The sequence below is a fragment of the Mya arenaria genome, chromosome 17, assembly GCF_026914265.1.
Source record: "Mya arenaria isolate MELC-2E11 chromosome 17, ASM2691426v1".
Lineage (NCBI taxonomy): Eukaryota > Metazoa > Mollusca > Bivalvia > Myida > Myidae > Mya > Mya arenaria.
Window position 1 is genome coordinate 21,790,254 of NC_069138.1, and position 19,041 is coordinate 21,809,294.

Below are 19,041 nucleotides of genomic sequence, written 5' to 3' on the forward strand. Positions count from 1 at the left end.
CATACTGTCATATTCATACTATATTGTAACTTTATGTTACTAAATTATGTAAAGTGACTGTGATACAACTAAGGCAATATTTATTTTAATGCATAAAGACTAACTTTTAATATATTTGTGCAATTTCGATTATGTACAGCTATATTATTACTTAAATATGCAATGCCTCCCTATGCCAAGCCACCAAAACAAAGGACCACAATGGAGTTTTCTCTTTTTTGTGTCATCCTTGGTTCGGTGTGCCTGTCATAGCTATTGAAAATATCATGTATGTATAATGTGATTTACTATACATGTTGTTTATTTTAAATGTCCATGTATGTGCATTCCTTACTGAAATAAATTTATCTATCTATATATAACCCACTCTAAGGGAGATAACTAAAAAATGGAATCAAATAATAATTATTGCAGTTCTTTCCCTTTGATTTTGGTCCCATCATGCATCGCATAGTTTCAAAATGGCGGAGACCATGGAATGTTTATGTGAGTATTTTGTTTTTAGTAAACATTGGCCGTATCATTTCATTTCGATTGGTAAAAGATAATCGATTAATGTAAATAGTATATGCTTTCACATGCTTTCTGGTAAAAATGCAACTAGTGTAGAGAATATTGCGTTTATGTCAAGATAATTATTTTGACAAGTGTTTGCATGTCATTTCCCGCCGATTAATTTCGCGATCGTCCCTGGTACTAAGGTGATATTTACGACGCTAAAACTATTGATCTCAAGGTTACGATAAAATGCACAAGTCTTAAAAGTTTATTTGTACTTTTGGAATTTAGTATGCAAGAAAACTTTCTTGTGAGCGTTTGTTTACATTTTAGTGCCAAACATGTACAATCCTGCATTTTCGGGTTATGGACTTCATTTTCAATAAATATACATCAGTAGCTTATTTGATGAAGAAAAGTTCCAAGATGTTAGGGGTATTTTGAACAGTTAACTTAAAAAGCTGTCATTTCAATTAACTTCCAAATTCTTTTGCAAATCAAGTCAGAGTTGGCCGTGGACATGTCTCGCCAAAGGGAGCGATCAAACTTCTTTTTACCATTGAACCTAATCTGTACCGCCTATTTTAAACGTTGCTTTTATATTTTCTGTTGCTTTCACAACCTTAACTAACATTCTTTCAGGTTGACTTGCAATTGTCTAGAACTCAAGTAGGGGTTTGACATTAATGGAAGATAGATAGGTAGATAGAGTGGAATAGCCAACAGGGCAAGCAAATCAGAACGGTGCTGAGCATATCCCACATAGAGTGTCATTCTTTCTGGAACAGGTTTACCATATCAAGTAATTGAAGCGTCCCCTCCCCAGACTTGGTATACTTCAAGTAGGGTTTGTCCAATATTTCTATTTAAGGTGGCGGATCTGTGGTCTAGAACATGCTTGACTGTTAATCCAAAGGTCACAAGTTCGATTCCCTGCCACACCACGAATAAATACTAATCATTTTCCCGAAGGGAACGTTAAATGGGGGTCTAGTGTGACAGTGCTTTACACTGGTGCACGTTAAAGAACCAGGGTACAGTACACTCAACGAGTTAGACCCACTTTCCGTTTCCCTCCGCGGATTTTTGCTATCGCGGCCAACACAATGATTTTATCGACTGTCCGCGTTCCTCGGAGTTTGAATTTAAGGCCCTCGGAGGGTGATCAGTCGACCGAAGAATAACAAACTCGGCATTCCTCGGCGGGGTTAACTCCGCGAAACTTTGCGGACACTAGATAAGAATCTACACTCAAGTTATATTTATTTTATTAAACTTTTCAACCGATAACGACGGCTCCAGTAAATTGCTATTATTCTTTTTCCTCTGCCCATTTGCATGAAGTTAGCTTACCACATGAATGCAGTCGTATTTCACTAGTTGCACATGCATCTTATAAACGTGTTTTTGCTAATGACTGATAAACACATTTCTTCCGAGAAATTCTAGGTTACACATTTTCGGAAAATCAGGAGGTCAAACACGCATTCAAAGTTCACAGCGCATGGTTTTGAAGGCCTTCTTGCCTCGTTTTCTGTGGAAATTTCCATGAAACGTCATAGCTATTTTTAACCACCAATAATAAATAGTATATTCTGCATTGTATTTATCACGCGCTTGACGTCAGAGGTCATGGTTCAGAATCGTGTAAATAGTCGGCTGCTTTATGATGCAATAACTTAGTGGATATACTTTAATGATTCAATGTTTATAATTCAAGACAATATTCAATTGGCGTTTACGGACATTTATACAAATTAAACGTTGGTACATGTAAGAATCTTTTACGCTTAACAATGTGCATAAGCATAAAAATAAATAACTTCTAAACAAGAATGATTTCTTGCTTATCTGATTAGACTCGGAGTTCCGCCGCCGGATCATAAAATTGGATGATTCTCAACGCTATCGTTCATATTAAACTCGGCGGTAAGCCAGCCACTCGGAGGAACTCAGGGGGTTCTTAGCGAGGGCAACAGTTTTACCCTTGGAGGAAACCCGCGATCATCGACTTTATCCCTCGGAGTGAGCGAGGAAAGTGGGTCTAACTCGTTGAGTGTACTGTAGCTCTAACCACAGTTACATTTTGTCTACATGTGCACTTTGCTCCAAAAACCTTATATAACTAACGATCTTATCGGAGCACTCGCTGAATGGGCCTTGAGAGCTGAGATTATAAATATTATTATAAAAAAAGCTTACACACCGTCATCTTTCCATTTAAGGTTATAGGTCCAGCTATAAGTAGCTTCTTATGATTCTTAAGACTGTGAAAGCTGTGGCCATGATAACCAGAGGATGGTAGAACAAAAAGCTCACTCACACTTTTCCGTTTCCTCCTTTCACTTAATCTCACAATTTCTAACTTTCCTACCATATATACTTTTCTTCTTGACCTGTTGCATAAGTGTGACTTGGTTTTTGGAGCTGACGTTTGCTGTAGATAGGATTAATAGTTTCTTTAACAGTCATGGTTACAAACTGAAGTCATCATTTCGGCCCATCATGAACAAGTCAGATTTTTACGCTAGTGACATATAAAAATTCAACAAGCCCTTCTATATCAAATAATGAATTTGAGCAAGGCCAAAGGGCATTTTACCAGTGCAAAGGTTGTGCTAATTAAAATTGGTACAGTGGAATTGGGACTTGGCTTCAAGTGTACATGTATGTATGAGGTGTTTACTATTAACATTACACATTTTATATTCAGTGTTATTAGATTGTCTGTTTTCTTAATCCTAGTGCAAAAACATTAATGCTTGGGTCATAATTGGAATAAAGAAACTTGGTCGACATCATACCATATATTTACACTCATATTGCATATTTTATACATAATAAGATCCATACCATCCCTCTTTGATCTGCAGCTGACAAATACCTGGTCAAAACAGTTTCAGCGCATGTGATTATTTGTTTAGGATTATATTGATGTATTTTCATTGTAGTAAGAGAGTAATTGTGGATCAATTAAATAACAAAAGTAATGAGGCACTTACCCATTTGGGTGTTCAATTGGTATTGACTCTGTACTGTAGGGATGATAATAACTTTTTATTTTTTTTAACAAATGTCCGAATTTTAAGGAAAATACTATCAATTGCACTGAATAATTAGAAAAAGTGCATTCATTTCTTTTTTGAGACAGACGAATCGAGTAATGAACGGAACTGCAAAAACCATCAAATGTTCATCAGGGGTATGACTGGATAGGGCCATCCCCAAATCTTTGCGTACTCTTGCTGATATAAAGGTCATTTTAGGGCCCACCTTTGTGCCCCTAGCAGCAGAGTTCAAAATATGCGAGCATGTTCTGCCATCACGCAATATTGCTGATGCAGGGCTTTTTCTGCCGATTTTGGGAAAAAGACCGTAGACATTTTGGGAAAGTTTGCGTCGTGAAAATGCCAAAATTAAGAAATTTTACAGTTAAAAGAAAAAGCTGTCTTGTCTCCTGCGAATTAGGAAATGATTTAATATTAGTTTATTTTCCCTTTAAAAGACCCACAATGGCTGAAATACCAATCCTTGGGGTGTAAATATCTATTGCAATAAATCATGACAGATAATATTTCATATTTCAGATCTCTGAATGTGATGAAAACCAATGATTTCTGAGTTCAATTACCAACAAAAATTCACATCACATAATTCATTAGGATGTTGAAAATGAACAGAATTTCTAAAAAAAAAAATGGATTGGTTTAGGATTTTTTTCTGAAGATTGGGAAAAAAATCTTATATTTTGCTTTGGGAATGGGTCCGATAGTCGGACCAGTTGGTACTATAGAAAAAGCCCTGTGATGTCATTTCATATATATTTTAAACACCTTATCATTGGTGTCACTTAGCTATCACTGACTAGTGTTGAGAACTGGGCATAAAAATAATTATCGATAATCAGTTTATGAAACTGATCAATGATCGATTATAAATCGATTTAATCATTATTTAATTATCTTTGGTCATCATATTTAAGGCATGCAGACACAGTACATGCACCAGTTTTAAGCACCAAGGTTCACTTACAATATTGTGTGTACATTTCTTTGTATAAATTACATTATTTATTCAGAACGCAAAGTTCTATCCTTTTGTGTTTACAAGTTACTATAACAGAACATGAGACCACAGACTCAAACTTTCGTCTTACATTTCGTATTGTATACATGTGTAAAATAAAAGTAAAGAAAGATATCAATTTCTTTTTAATAATTGGTCAGTAAGCTGTAGAATATTCTATATGTTTTACAAGAATAATTTCTTTCAGAAGACTGACAAAACTAAATTCTTACATGGTAAGAAGTTAACCGTCACATGTTAAAGTTGAAAAACAATCCTTTAGCTGTTAAATTATAAAGAAAATCTGGTACTGTAGTGACTTACTGACTTGATAGGAATATGACTAGATAACTTAGCATGGTAACACCTAAACATTTCAACAAAACTAGCATTGACCAGAAAAAGAAAAATAAGTCGATAGCGGTTACGTCCCTTGGTTCTATAATCGATTGTTCAATATTTCACTATCGATTGTCGCCGACGTAGGCCTTTCCGATCAATCGCGGTTATAATCGATCATCTGCACAACACTATCACTGCCTAATGAATAACCTCGTACCAACATTGGTCTTATTCATATTCAATTTCTTTGTTTCTTTAATATTTGAGTCCCTGTTATCAGAAAGGTCAGGAACAAAATTAAAAAAAAAAACACGAAAAAAAGGTTTTATTTTTCTCTCCGTTTTATCAAAAATTAAAGTCTCCAGTTTTCTTAATATCCAAAAAATATAAAAGTAGTTGCCTAAACAAAATAATATGACACACAAAATATGTTACCTAAATCAATTAAAACTTATTGTTTACTCTGCAATAATAGGCAATTATAAGAGTGAATGTCCCCTACAACAGTGATATTTTCACAACTCCCTGTTGTGAAAAAGTACTGGAGGAGTTAGTTGATCCTCACTGGCACGTCTTCCGGCTGTTGTCGATCCTGATATGCTGATACGAGTACTGTAATATTTTGAGCACACCTTCATTACTGGCTGTCAGTTAACTGTTGCAACTTTTGTGTATTGTCAAAATAAATGATTGTTTTGATAAGGCTTGTAACTGCGCAGATGAAAGCATGTCGGCACAATTAACGCATGTCAGGAATAAGTCAGCGAAAAGCACACCAGGTCCGGCATGCCATAAAGGCCTGGGGGAAATCCGTGCATATTTTTAGCTCACCTGAGCACAAAGTGCTCAAGGTGAGCTATTGTGATCGCCCTGTGTCTGTCGTCCGTCGTCATTCGCGTCAACAATTAGACTGTTAACACACTAGAGGTCACAATTTGGGCACTATCTTAATGAAACTTGGTCAGAATGTTACCCTCAATAAAATCTTGGATGAGTTCGATATTGGGTCATCTGGGGTTAAAAACTAGGTCACCAGGGCAAATTAAATGAAAAGCTTGTTAACACTATAAAGGTCACATTTATGACTGTATCTTCATGAAAGTTGGTCAAAATGTTTATTTTAATAATCTTTAAGTCAAGTTTAAATCTGGGTCATGTGCGGTCAAAAACTAGGTCACCAGGTCAAATCATAGGAAAAGCTTGATAGCACTCTAGAGGTCACATTTATGACTGTATGTTTATGGAACTTAGTCAGATTGTTTATATTAATTAGCTCTAGGCCAAGTTCGAATATGGGTCGTTTGCGGTCAAAAACTAGGTCACCAGCTCAAATTAAAAGAAAAGCTTGTTAACACTCTAGAGGTCACATTTATAAAGGTTTCATCATGAAAGTTGGTCAGAATGTTAACATTAATTATCTCTAAGTCAAGTTTAAAACTGGGTCATGTGCGGTCAAAAACTAGGTCATAAGGTGAAAAAATGGGAAAAGCTTGTTTACACTCTAGAGGTCACATTAATGACTGTATCATCAGAAATCTTGATCAGAATGTTTATATTGATTACCTCTAGGCCAAGTTCGAATCTGGGTCATGTGCAGTCAAAAACTAGGTCACCATGTCAAATTTAAGAAAAAGCTTGTTAACACTCTAAAGGTCACATTTATAATGTATCTTAATGACAGTTGGTCAGAATGTTTATATGAGTAATCTCTAAGTGAAGTTGAAATCTAGGTCAATTGTGGTCAAAAACTAGGTCATTAGGTCAACTCATAGGAAAAGCTTGTTAGCACTCTAGAGGTGACATTTATGACTGTATGTTCATGAAACTTGGTCAGAGTGTTTATATTGATTAGCTCTAGGCCAAGTTCAAATCTGGATCAAATGCGGTCAAAAACTAGGTCACCAGGTCAAATTGAAGGAAAATCTTGTTAACACTGTAGAGGTCACATTTATAAAAAAAAATTATGAAAGTTGGTCAGAATGTTTATATTAATAATCTCTAAGTCAAGTTTAAATCTGGGTCATGTGCGGACAAAATCTAGGTCATTAGGTCAAATCATAGGAAAAGCTTGTTAGTACTCTAGAGGTGACATTTATGGCTGTATGTCAATGAAACTTAGTCAGAATGTTTATATTGATTAGCTCTAGGCCAAGTTTGAATCTGGGTCATGTGTGGTCAAAAACTAGGTCACCAGGTCAAATAATACGATAAGTATTTTAACACTCTAGAGGCCACATATATGACCATATGTTCATGGAACTTAATCAGAATGTTATTGTTGTTGATCTTTATTGGATCAGGTGAGCGATTCAGGGCCCTCTTGTTTTTCTTCAGCATTGCATGTAGTTGATTTTACCAAGATCAATCGGATAAATGACCAAGAAAAATGCTTTCATTGAGTATCTACTTGGGCTGCTGTTGTTTCTAAATGATGATATCTGTAAATGTAGCTAGAGGCAAACTACCCATTTTATCACTACCTAAAAGTATTAAGCATATAATGATTGTCAATTTCATCGATAAATTAAGATTGTAATTTCTGGTTTTCGCTTTCAGATGTAGATCGTCCCACCACCTGTTTTTAGGATGTTCAAGGGCAGGAAAGTGACAGACCCCGTGGTGCAGGGCGGTGGACCATCCCAGTACAATACAGGTAAGAAATTGGGGGTTAAAATTAGAAAATCAATTCCTGATCTGGTCACTGGGATTTGTTTGGTTGATTGTCACCAAGCCGGAACAATGGGCTGGTTGATTGTCACCAAGCCGGAACAGTGGGCTGGTTGACTGTCACCAAGCTGGAACAGTGGGCTGGTTGACTGTCACCAAGCCGGAACAGTGGGCTGGTTGACTGTCACCAAGCCGGAACAGTGGGCTGGTTGACTGTCACCAAGCCGCAACAGTGGGCTGGTTGACTGTCACCAAGCCGCAACAGTGGGCAGGTTGATTGTCACCAAGCCAGAACAGTGGGCTGGTTGATTGTCACCAAGCCGGATCAGTGGCTGGCTGATTGTCACCAAGCCAGAACAGTGGGCTGGTTGATTGTCACCAAGCAGGAACAGTGGGCTGGTTGGTTGATTATCACCAAGCAGGAAAAGTGGGCTTGTTGATTGTCACCAAGCAGGAACAGTGGGCTGGTTGATTGTCACCAAGCAGGAACAGTGGGCTAGTTGATTGTCACCAAGCAGGAACAGTGGGCTGGTTGATTGTCACCAAGCAGGAACAGTGGGCTAGTTGATTGTCAACAAGCCGGAACAGTGGGCTGGTTGATGTCACCAAGCCGGAACAGTGGGCTGGTTGACTGTCACCAAGCTGGAACAGTGGACTGGTTGACTGTCACCAAGCCAGAACAGTGGGCTGGTTGACTGTCACCAAGCCGGAACAGTGGGCTGGTTGACTGTCACCAAGCCGGAACAGTGGGCTGGTTGACTGTCACCAAGCCAGAACAGTGGGCTGGTTGACTGTCACCAAGCCAGAACAGTGGGCTGGTTGACTGTCACCAAGCCGGAACAGTGGGCTGGTTGACTGTCACCAAGCCGGAACAGTGGGCTGGTTGATATCACCAAGCCAGAACAGTGGGCTGGTTGACTGTCACCAAGCCGGAACAGTGGGCTGGTTGACTGTCACCAAGCTGGACTTTCTTCCATTTTCCCTACAAAACAAGACTACACTCTCATGCAACACTGTGCCTTGACTAAGGCCTTAAAAAAACAAAGGTAGGGTCAGTGCCTGCTTCAGAGGTTTTCCAACCAAATGTATTTTTTTAGGCCTAATATCATCTTCAGAAAGTTCTACAAAATGTTTACTCATTTAAATGTAACATTTGTTCTGTACATTTTACAGTTCTCATTTCTAAATTGATGAAATAAAATAAATATGTCACAGTTTAAATTGAATCATTTTATTATTGAAGACTTATTCTATTTTTGCCAACAATTCATTTTGACAGACAACTCATTTATGAGGTAATTAAATAAAACAACAACAGTAGTTTAAGGTTCCCTCCCTTTGCGGGTAGTGTAGATTTAAAATGTTCCATTCAAAACTTGAGGTGATATGATAAATGGATGTCTTTAAAACCTAGGCGCTGAATTCTAAATGAGGCCCATTTGTTTGATTCAATTTATATCCAACTTATCAGCTATGAGTTTCAATGCAATCTTTTATGTGAGCCTGATTATTTGATGATCGTTTGATATCAAAGAGAAGCTTGGAAAATCTCCAACTTATACAATCAGAGGCATCCAGATTTGGCTTAAATCGAACTTTGTTGGCATTTGTGCAATTATTATAATGAGCACTATTTATGAAATTAATAGATGTTTTTTATCATCATTGACGTGGATTGCTTGTCACAACCGTTAAACAAATATGTTTGTTTATCGAAATTTCTACTCATTTATTTGTCCCTATTTGGAAAGTACACTTGTATTTTGTCCTGGTTAACTGTCACGCTGAATTGGTATGATTTAGGAATTGATAACAGGATTAACATTTAGCTCACTGAACTCATGAATTTGTTATTAATATAAGAATTTTGAGATAGCTGTTGTTTTTTTTTCAAAGTTCAATACCCAATACTCAGCTTATAATGTTCCCTTCAAATTAAGATTATGAATGAGGCCTAAAAATAATTCAGTTCCCAAACCTACCCTTTTAAATAAGTCTAGACGCTAATTATTATTAGGGAAAAATTGTTAATAAAATACATGTATACGTATGAATAATTTTCCAAATTTAAATGTTTTCCCTACGTAGCCTGTTTTATGTTTGCATGTAATCGAAATTTTGTGTGGCCCTGTATTGAAAAAAAATTCAATAGTGTTTTGTTTTTAAAAAATGTTTGGTTACAATTCCGTTAGAGCATAAGGAGTGCACTCGCTTCATCTAGGTGGCACAGGTTCGATTCCCACCCTGTGTGCATGTGATTTTGGTTTGTGGTAATGAAGCCAGTGGGTTTCCACCAAGTACTCCGGTTCCCCCCACAGCACAAGACCACACTCTTGCATGACATTGTGCCAATGAGAGTGATTAACATTAGGTTGAAATAACTTCAAAAATAAATATGTTTAAACTATATTAAATAAATCTTCGACAGTAAAGATAGATGTCAAAAGTGTCAACATGTATAATTAAATGCTGGCATTTAAGATCTATGTAAAGATGCATTTCAAAAAATGTCTTCTCAGACTTTCTCAAGTAAATTCATATAAGTATTTTTATAATAAACGTGATTTATGTTGTATAAATATATTCAATGCATCCTTTCGATGAATAAGCTTCTAATGCTCAATGAAAACCATATATTAATGCTTTATAAATGAATTGCCTTTTAAAACTGAAAATTAAAATTTGTACGGTATGTTAAAGTTTAAAAAGAAAGTATTTTTGGATTGCACCCCGTGAAAAGAAAGGTTTGTTTACCATCCCCCGGCAAGGTTTTATATTTCTGTGTATAAAAATCCTTTTTAGGATATTGTTCACCTTTTATTTATGTTTTGTTGAACTTTATTTGCATATTAATGTTTGGCTGGCATCTATACAAATTATATAATGCCAACACAGATTTATATTACAGTCTATGGCAGATTCAATAGATTCCAAAAGAGTTATAATAAAGCTTGAAGGCGAAGCGAAAGTGGTTCACTGAACTGGAAGTTTTCAAAATTTACCATTATGCATTGGTTTATACAACTATTTTATTTATTATCGATTGAAATTGATGGAAAGAAAATATAAACTTCTGATCTTATTCTTTATAAAGAAAATAAATGACTGCAGTTATTTCATTTTTAATGGATAAATAATATAAGTTTGATGATGATTTTATTTGTATCTCTTGTTTGTTAACCTGGAGCGTCTGAAAATTATTTATCAAAGTGGCTTCCAAAAGAGTCAAAAAATATTTTTAATGCATCTTCCCAAGCTTATCAAATTGATTTATAACTATTCTACTATAAAGCAGAAACAACATTTCACTTATTATATATACATGTTTTATATATGTTTTTTTTTTTTTTAAAATGACTTTTATCTCTACCCAATTGGCATCCAAATCACTCCAAGTAAAGAGTTTTGCCGAATGCACAAGGCTAAATACTGATATTTCAAGAAAATAAAAAAAGGGCTGGAAATTCCCTCAAAATAAAATGAGTGGGTAATATATACACAATTCATTGAAAAAATCTTAATCTGGAGCTTTTTCTTATGGACATAAAAAACAAATATTATGTACATATGTATTTAAGTTTGTGCTTATTCATTTAGAGCTCAATTTAAAAAAAGCGGTTATCAGCTAATATTAAACATCCTTGATGTACTGACTTTGCTGTGGAGTTATTGTGAATGGCAAGTCTACAAAGACGCCCCCCTGTTTTGGATTCAGGACCCTCACTCTTTCTGGGTGAAAAGGGTCAGTCCCTTAATGAGTTGATTTAGGGCCCAGACATCTTAGACCCTGTAAAGCATATAAATACAAAGCCAAGTTAGACCACTTTCTGTGGTGTGTACACTTATTGTATATCAGTAGATCTATTTACTTGATTTCTACTTAAAGATCTATGCACTTTTACTCCCAAATAAGGAGTGCCACAATTTAAAGTGTTGTTTTAATTCACCGAAAAGGATGAATAAGTATCGAAAAACAGTGGTTCTTATGAAGGATACTGTGTTTAATTTGAAAGAAAGGTACATAAAAGAGTATTTCTATCTTATGTGACGATCATAAACCTTTTAGGACCCACCAATCATTTAATATTTGTGTGTTTTCAGGTATTAAATACACGTTTACAATCTTGTTATCAGTAATTCATACTTTCCATGAATTCATTATTTAGTAAGTAGTTTAATAAAGGTTTATCACTCAAAATTTATTTCAGTTATATTGAAAAAAAACAGAGCATCACTATAAATGTTTTAACCAAGTCATACATTTGATGTTTTCCAGGGCTAAACAAGGCTTGGGATACAGTTGGCAAGGCAAAATCTGAGGTAAGAAAAACATGAATTTATATATATATGAAGAAATGAAAACTGATTTTGCCAATAAACTTGAAGGGAACATGTTAATGATTGAAAAAGAGGAAGACACATTTTATTTCTTATAAATTTTATACGAATTTATTTTAACTGTTTTTCAAAGAGATGGTCAATGTATTAATTGTCAAAACTGTGGTTTTTCAGGTTCTTTGTGCTAATTTTTTCATTGAAAACCTGGTTATTAGAATGAGGTTGACGTTGGGCGGGTGGGCGGGCGGACGGGCGGGCGTCAAACATTGGTTTCTGTTCAATAACTTAAGTTAGCATTGATAGATATTAATGAAACTTGGTGTGTAGGTAGCTTATGGGAAGAGGGGGGTGGGGCTAAGGTCAAGGTCACTGTTACTAAAAATAGAAAAATGGTTTCTGCCCAACTTTAGTTAGCATTGATAGATATTGACGAAACTTGGTGTGTTAGTTGCTTATGTGAAGAGCTAGCTTGGGATTGCTTTTGAGTGGGGAGGGGCTAAGGTCATGGTCACTTTTACTTAAAATAGAAAAATGGTCAAGGTCACTGTTACTTAAAATAGAAAAATGGTTTCTGCCCAATAACTTTAGTTAGCATTGACAGATATTGATGAAACTTGGTGTGTAGGTAGCTTATGTGAAGAGCAAGCTTGGGATTGCTTTTGAGGGGGGAGGGGCTAAGGTCAAGGTCGCCTGTTACTTAAAATAGAAAAATGGTTTCTGCCCAATAACTTTAGTTAGGATTGATAGATATTGACCAAAGTTGGTGTGTAGGTATCTTATGTGAAGAGCTAGCTTGGGATTGCGTTAGAGGGGGGAGGGGCTAAGGTCAAGGTCACTGTTACTTAAAATAGAAAAATGGTTTCTGCCCAATAATTTTAGTTAGCATTGACCGAACAAATTAATTGGCTATAATTTCTGATTGCACATAACAAAAACCTGGTTTCGTCGCATTGTGGCGCTTCTAGTAAATCCTTTACCATGGTCAAATGTCAGAATGTATGAAACTTGGCGCACATTTTATCAGCAGCTGTAGGCATATGTGCAACAAGATCCAGCACTGTGGCTTAAATCATTTTTGAGTTATGCCCCCTTAAAAACCGCACATCTGCTTGCCCTGCTTTTAATTGATGTTCCCTTCGCAGCAATTTTTTTAAAACTACTAAAATGGGGTTATTTAAAAAAATAAATGAATAAACACCAAACAGTGACTTCAAGAAATTGTAACCATTGAACATAATTATGTAAGTCCAAGTGATGCAATTTTCAAAATAATAACATATGCTTTTTGGCAAAACTAGAGCATTTTCTGTAAAATGTTACAATACATATATGATTTTTTTAAGCTTTCGTTTAATCCAGTATTCGCACAAAATAATTTTTTTCAATGTCTGGTGCTACAAAACATTAACAAGTCCCTTTTGGGAATTATTTTACTTGCATACACTTACTTAATAAGTTTTCTATAAGGATTTAATCACTTGTTTGATGAAAGGGAAAAAAGGCAATTGATATGGAATAACCTCCAAATTAATGGCATTAAATGGCCTAAAAAAAAATATTGTTTGTTGTCTGAAAATTTCTAGGTATGGTAGGTAGTGATATTTTTCCCTGCAAAATTCTTTATGACAAGATCATTTTCTTGAAAACAGCACTTTTTTGTTAATGTCTCTTATATATTGCTGTGCTTATGGAGGTTTATTCTGTCAAATATTAATTTAATGACAGTTTGTTTAAAAAAAGTTGTGTTTATGGTGGGAAGACTCTCTCAGTGGTCGAAATTAGCACAAGCCCGCAAGCCCTGCACTGGTAAAATGTCCAAAAGTCTTATTTCGATGACTGCTCTCTTAAAAAAAAATATATATATATATATAAAAAGGGCTGGAGGCTTTTATTAGGTCGGGACAGTAAACCAGAAACAAACAATTGTTTTTTTTGGCCTTACAGCTATCATCATTAATATATATAGAAAGAAAACTTAGTGCATGTAGGAATTTTAACAATACAAGACACATATCCGTTTATATAGATCATTAAACATAATATCTAGCAATACCTTTTGAAAAGATCAAGTAATGTTGGCAAAAATACGCCTTTTTACAATGCAAATTCTTCAGGTGCCCAAAATAAAAGGTTTGGAAGGGCAGAAGGTCATGTGACTTTTCTACAATTTGGATTCAACTTTGCTCACATTATCTTAAATTGAATGAAATACGATACAGATAAATGCAGATATCAAAGTTTAATAGATTTTGGCAGTTAACTTTGCATGCAGATCGATTGTTATGAAAATTATCAAGTACTGAAAATATTCTTCTGAATGAATTTATCCTTAAAAATAAACCCCCCACTTAATATTGTATTGCTTGCGTCTATTTCATATTAAAAATATGCATCCTGATCATCATGCTTTTAACATTATTATTAAAAAAACTTCAATAAATAATTAGTGGTAAATTTTCTTGGTGCAATAACTGCCTTCTCATGGCTGTTTCCCCTTGCAAAAGTGACCATTCCCCCCCCCCCCCCCCATAAAAAAATAAATAATATTTTTCCAATTTGTAAGACACAGTTTCCATGAATAAATAAAAAAAAAACCCTGATGTATATAATCCTTGAAAACAAGATCTTTACAAGAACAGTTCTACATATATAGTGCATGCATTAGAATGTAAAATTATGTATATTTGCTATTGTATTTTCTGAATGTCAGAAATATTTCCAAATTAGGAAGGCACAGGCAGTGGAAAAAATAAATAAAATACTGCTTGGAAACTGAGACTGATTAAATTAATAAGAAAAGTTATAGGACACATGTTGGCAGGGCTTATAAGCTAAATTAATATGTGAAATCCATATTTCAAACCAATTTTATTTTCTTACTTAAGCACAATTGCATGGTTTAGCATTTGTTTTAGTACCAGTGGTATTAACATATTTCACTTCCAACAGCTACGTAAAATAGAGGCACGTTTAGATGATGTGGATCGACAACCGATTCCGGGCGTCCTAAATCTGACCGAGGAGACAACTATAACCGATTACACATCGTTAGGGGCAGCACAGAATAATAACGAGACTTACAAAGTGGGGAATGAATACGCCTCAGGGGTAGGTATTATGTGTGACTTATTGGGTTAATTGTTCAGAACTTCGTAAAAGTTAACAACATGAATAACAACTTTGTTGTTAACTTTACAAACTTTGTTGTTAACTTTACAAACTTTGTTGTTAACTTTAAAAGGTGAAATATTTTGAGATGTGCTGATATATTTAAATAAAACATGTAAGAGTTAAATCAGTTGTTTGTAAAACTACAGATCATAACTATTGAAGAAACAGTAAAGATATGAAAGTTAACAACGATGAGGTTAACAATTTCTGAACAATCGGCCCATTGTTTCTAGTTCACTATTGAAGGTACTATGATATTTTTATTGCATTTTATGTGACGGGGTTCTGATTTGCACAGGTCAGAACTATTTTGTATGCTGCCAGTCTATGGATTGAACCCGGAACCCCTGGCTAGCAAATCAGTTGCTCAACCAACTGAGCTAACCAGCCTAAGTTAACATCATCAGTCCTCAATGAATACGCTGGCCTGAGTTCTTTTACTACTTGTTGGCTTCAGACATTATAGTGTACATGCAAAGTTTGATATGTATATAGTTTAAAATTTGAGCAAAGCCAGTTAACATATCTTAGACTTAGTGCACCTAGCAGTCATTTAATTTCAACTTTTGGATAAATTTTTGCACTGTAATTTTGACATTGAAATTTTAACAAGCTGAGTTATATAAAATCCAGAATTTGAAGTCATGTGAGCTTGTACTAATTGCTACACTGGAATCATTGTAAAATATTTTGAGAAACTCAGCACATGCTTTACTAGTGCACTGACGAAGTGTTCTCATAAAAGCAATGATAATGTCTGCAGAAACTGGTAAATTCTTGACAGCTTGCATATTTATCTGCCATTTACAGAGTTACTGCCCCTAGCATAGTGAAAATTAAAAACCCTTTCAAATGAGGAACTCTTCATAGCAATAAATGGAGAACTTACTTAAGTAAGCAAAAGTACATCATTATGTGACATTTTGAATGCATTTGATTATTCATGGGTATTTAAATGTGACTTGATTTACTGTAGTATTTGCCTTGCAAACCAAATTGATATTATAATGAATGAAACTGTAAATAAATCATTAAAGTTCCTTTCTAAAACGTTACATACATGTATCCTTTTATTAATGGCTTTAACTGTTTACTTTCCGAACTCGATCACTTAACTGCTTTCAAAATATTAATAATACTTCTGAAAATGTTTATCAAAAGTAAACTAGTCAGTTTTAATTAAGCTGCTTATATTTACCCACATTGTGGTCATTGTGAAGTGTGTGGGTTCAGAGTTTATTGTTAAGATATTTATATTTTTATGATCTGAATGAATGAAAATTTCGTGCCAGGAAAGTTTACTGACTCTGCGCAATGTACAAAAATTTTAAGCGCTTTTTGCCTGACATCTATGTGGCCACTACCACATGACAAATCTTAGTCAGGCCAGAAATGTGTTCAGAAGAAATCAGATGGTTATCGAAAAAAGACATTTCATAGCGCGCTGTCATGCGGAAGCTTGATTCAGGGATGTGATTTATCAGGGGATTCGCTGATCTAATGGCCCCAGCTCCCCTCCCAAAAAAAAAAAAAAAAAATTAGCTTCAATTTTTTTTTGTTGCTTTGGTTGTTAGAGTCGATATTCCTGTTTGCTTCAAGTTTGAAGTCAGGCCAATTTTTCTTCTACTGCAGTGTGCTTTTGACCCCAAGAACGCCATATGAACCCATGGCCGAAATGGTTTCAGCCCTCCAGCAGCCAAATCTGAATCACATCCCTGTTGATTGTTGGTTATAACTTACAAATCATAGATATTATATGAAACTTTATCACTTTTGTCTGTTTATATTACTAAATTTACCCTAAGGGGAAATTGCCGCCAGAGGCAAATATATGCATGTAAATGAAAATACCCTCTTTTGAAAATTTGCCCCCATGTGTATTTCATGTTATATTGCTCCTGTGTACGATTGCATATTGTCGCTGGCAGAGTTATTTATGGCCAGGGTATATTTTTAAGTATAAACTTTAATTTCAAACCTGTTTCAACATGTAAATGAACCTTGGATTTAGCTGGATACAAATTTAAACATTCCCAAACAAACATTGAACATTCTTCTATGGAGGGTAGCAGGTATTGGCAGATTGATTTAACTTATTGATCTAGCGAAAATTGTGCCAAGTTTTGATCCAGAATGGTAAATTAGGCACAAAAATTAATTACACATTTATCAGCATGGAATGTTAATGTGATTATATAAATGTCTATTTAATGCCAATGTAAAATCAGCCAAAGCCCAACGAAAACTGTTTGAAAATTTATATAATTGAAAATATTTAATTTTGATTTTCCAATTACCAATTTGTCAGTGTTTTATGTTTTAATGTATATGTTCATAGTCACATTTTTACTTGTTTTAATATGTAATTATAATTTCTTAGTTTTTTGTATCACGCACTGCAATGCATAGTACAATTTCTAGTCTTTAAGATAATTTGGAAACATTTCAGTGAGATGGACAAAAGATCTATGAGTTTTATTTAAAGAGATTGTGGATTATGCTATATATGTCAATTTTGCAATTTTGAAAACTGCAATAATTTATATTAAAGCGTTTTGTAACATAAAACACTGGGTCCACTTTTCATTCCAATTGATAAATGAATATATTTCAATGTCGAGATGTATGAGCCTTCGAGAAAAGCAAAAGAAAATAATTGTTCATACATTGGGCGGATTGTTTAGAGCTTTGTTGAAGGTAACAACGTTGTTAACATCATCATTGTTAACTTTCAAATCTGTATTTCTTTGAAATTAAAATGTGCACATTTGTGTACTGCAGCATTTCCAAAAAAGTTGTGAGTACCTGTTTTATCTTAATATACGATGAGCTGTGATGTTACAAAATCGTGCACCTTTTATAGTAAACAATGTTGTTTACAATTTTGTTAACTTTTACAAAGTTCTGTACAATCGACATCCCAAGGTCAAGTTTTATCAAATCAGTTTTAGCTGTTTTATATACATAAATCGGAATGTTAGAAAATTATATATAAGTCCACATTTTATAGTAAACAATGATGCTGTTAACAATGTTGTTAACAATATTAACAAAGTTGTGAACAATTGACCCAAACTCAAGTTTCATCAAGTCAGTAAAAGATCGAAGGATATATTGAACTGTGGGTAATTATAGCATTACTTTTTTGTATCATTTACTATTTGTTTGCACTAGTTTCTTTCTTTCAGAAGAATAAAAAGATAAGCGAATGTGTCAATTTCAAACGTTAAAACTAAACATATATCGTGCCCCTAGCTCTTGTATTTCGGTTTCGGACAAAAGCCAAAATTGCAGACTTTTGTGTATTTATCTACATTCTTGTTACAGTGCAATACAAACCTATGTGCATTGAGTTGATCAAGGTTCTTAGCTCATTATTGCGTAAATTACTTTGTTTGTTTTAAACTACGAAAGATAATCATTCTCAAATAGAATTTCCAATACTAGAGATTATGAATACACTGTCTTTTTGATCTACGAGTCAGTTCCATTATTATTGTAATTGAATATGTATTGGGTAATAAAAGACACAAAAAGTCCCGTTATTTATCTGTTAATTTAAGACGGAAGATATTTTTTTGATATTCCTGCAACAAAAATTTTAAAACTGGATGAAAAAAAGTGCTCAGAGTAGGTATTCATTTGTAGGCATTTCTTTTGATGGATATGAAATGTTTTTGTTCATATAAGTGCCATCTACACAGATAAAGGATTTATAAGCTATAAAGCTGTAAGTAGTTTTTTTTCTTTTTTTCATTTGTAACAGAAAGTGCATGATAATCATATTTGGGAAACATGAATTGTGTAATATTTAGTGTTTATTTTGGTCTTTTAAAAGATTAAGCTGACAGAACAGGCTGTATGCTGTATGCAGCCCAGTGCTGACTAATTGTTTAGAGTACAAAAATTTGATGCTAAATTTCTTTAGTGTTCAGCGCAAAAAGCCTATTCAATGCATCT

General features: G+C 34.6%; 1 protein-coding gene across 3 annotated transcripts in view; it reads left to right on the plus strand.

The window, feature by feature from the left end:
- The first annotated feature begins 457 nt into the window (after positions 1–457).
- Positions 458–19,041, plus strand: part of LOC128223836 (centrosome-associated protein 350-like) — a 108,560-nt gene continuing 89,976 nt past the window's right edge. For all 3 annotated transcript variants that reach the window (XM_052933254.1, XM_052933256.1, XM_052933255.1), the window contains exons 1-4: positions 458–486; positions 7,462–7,558; positions 11,849–11,892; positions 14,860–15,018. In XM_052933254.1, the coding sequence (XP_052789214.1) occupies positions 7,492–7,558; positions 11,849–11,892; positions 14,860–15,018 (270 nt within the window). In that variant the 5' untranslated portion in view covers positions 458–486; positions 7,462–7,491. The remainder of the gene's footprint in view (positions 487–7,461; positions 7,559–11,848; positions 11,893–14,859; positions 15,019–19,041) is intronic.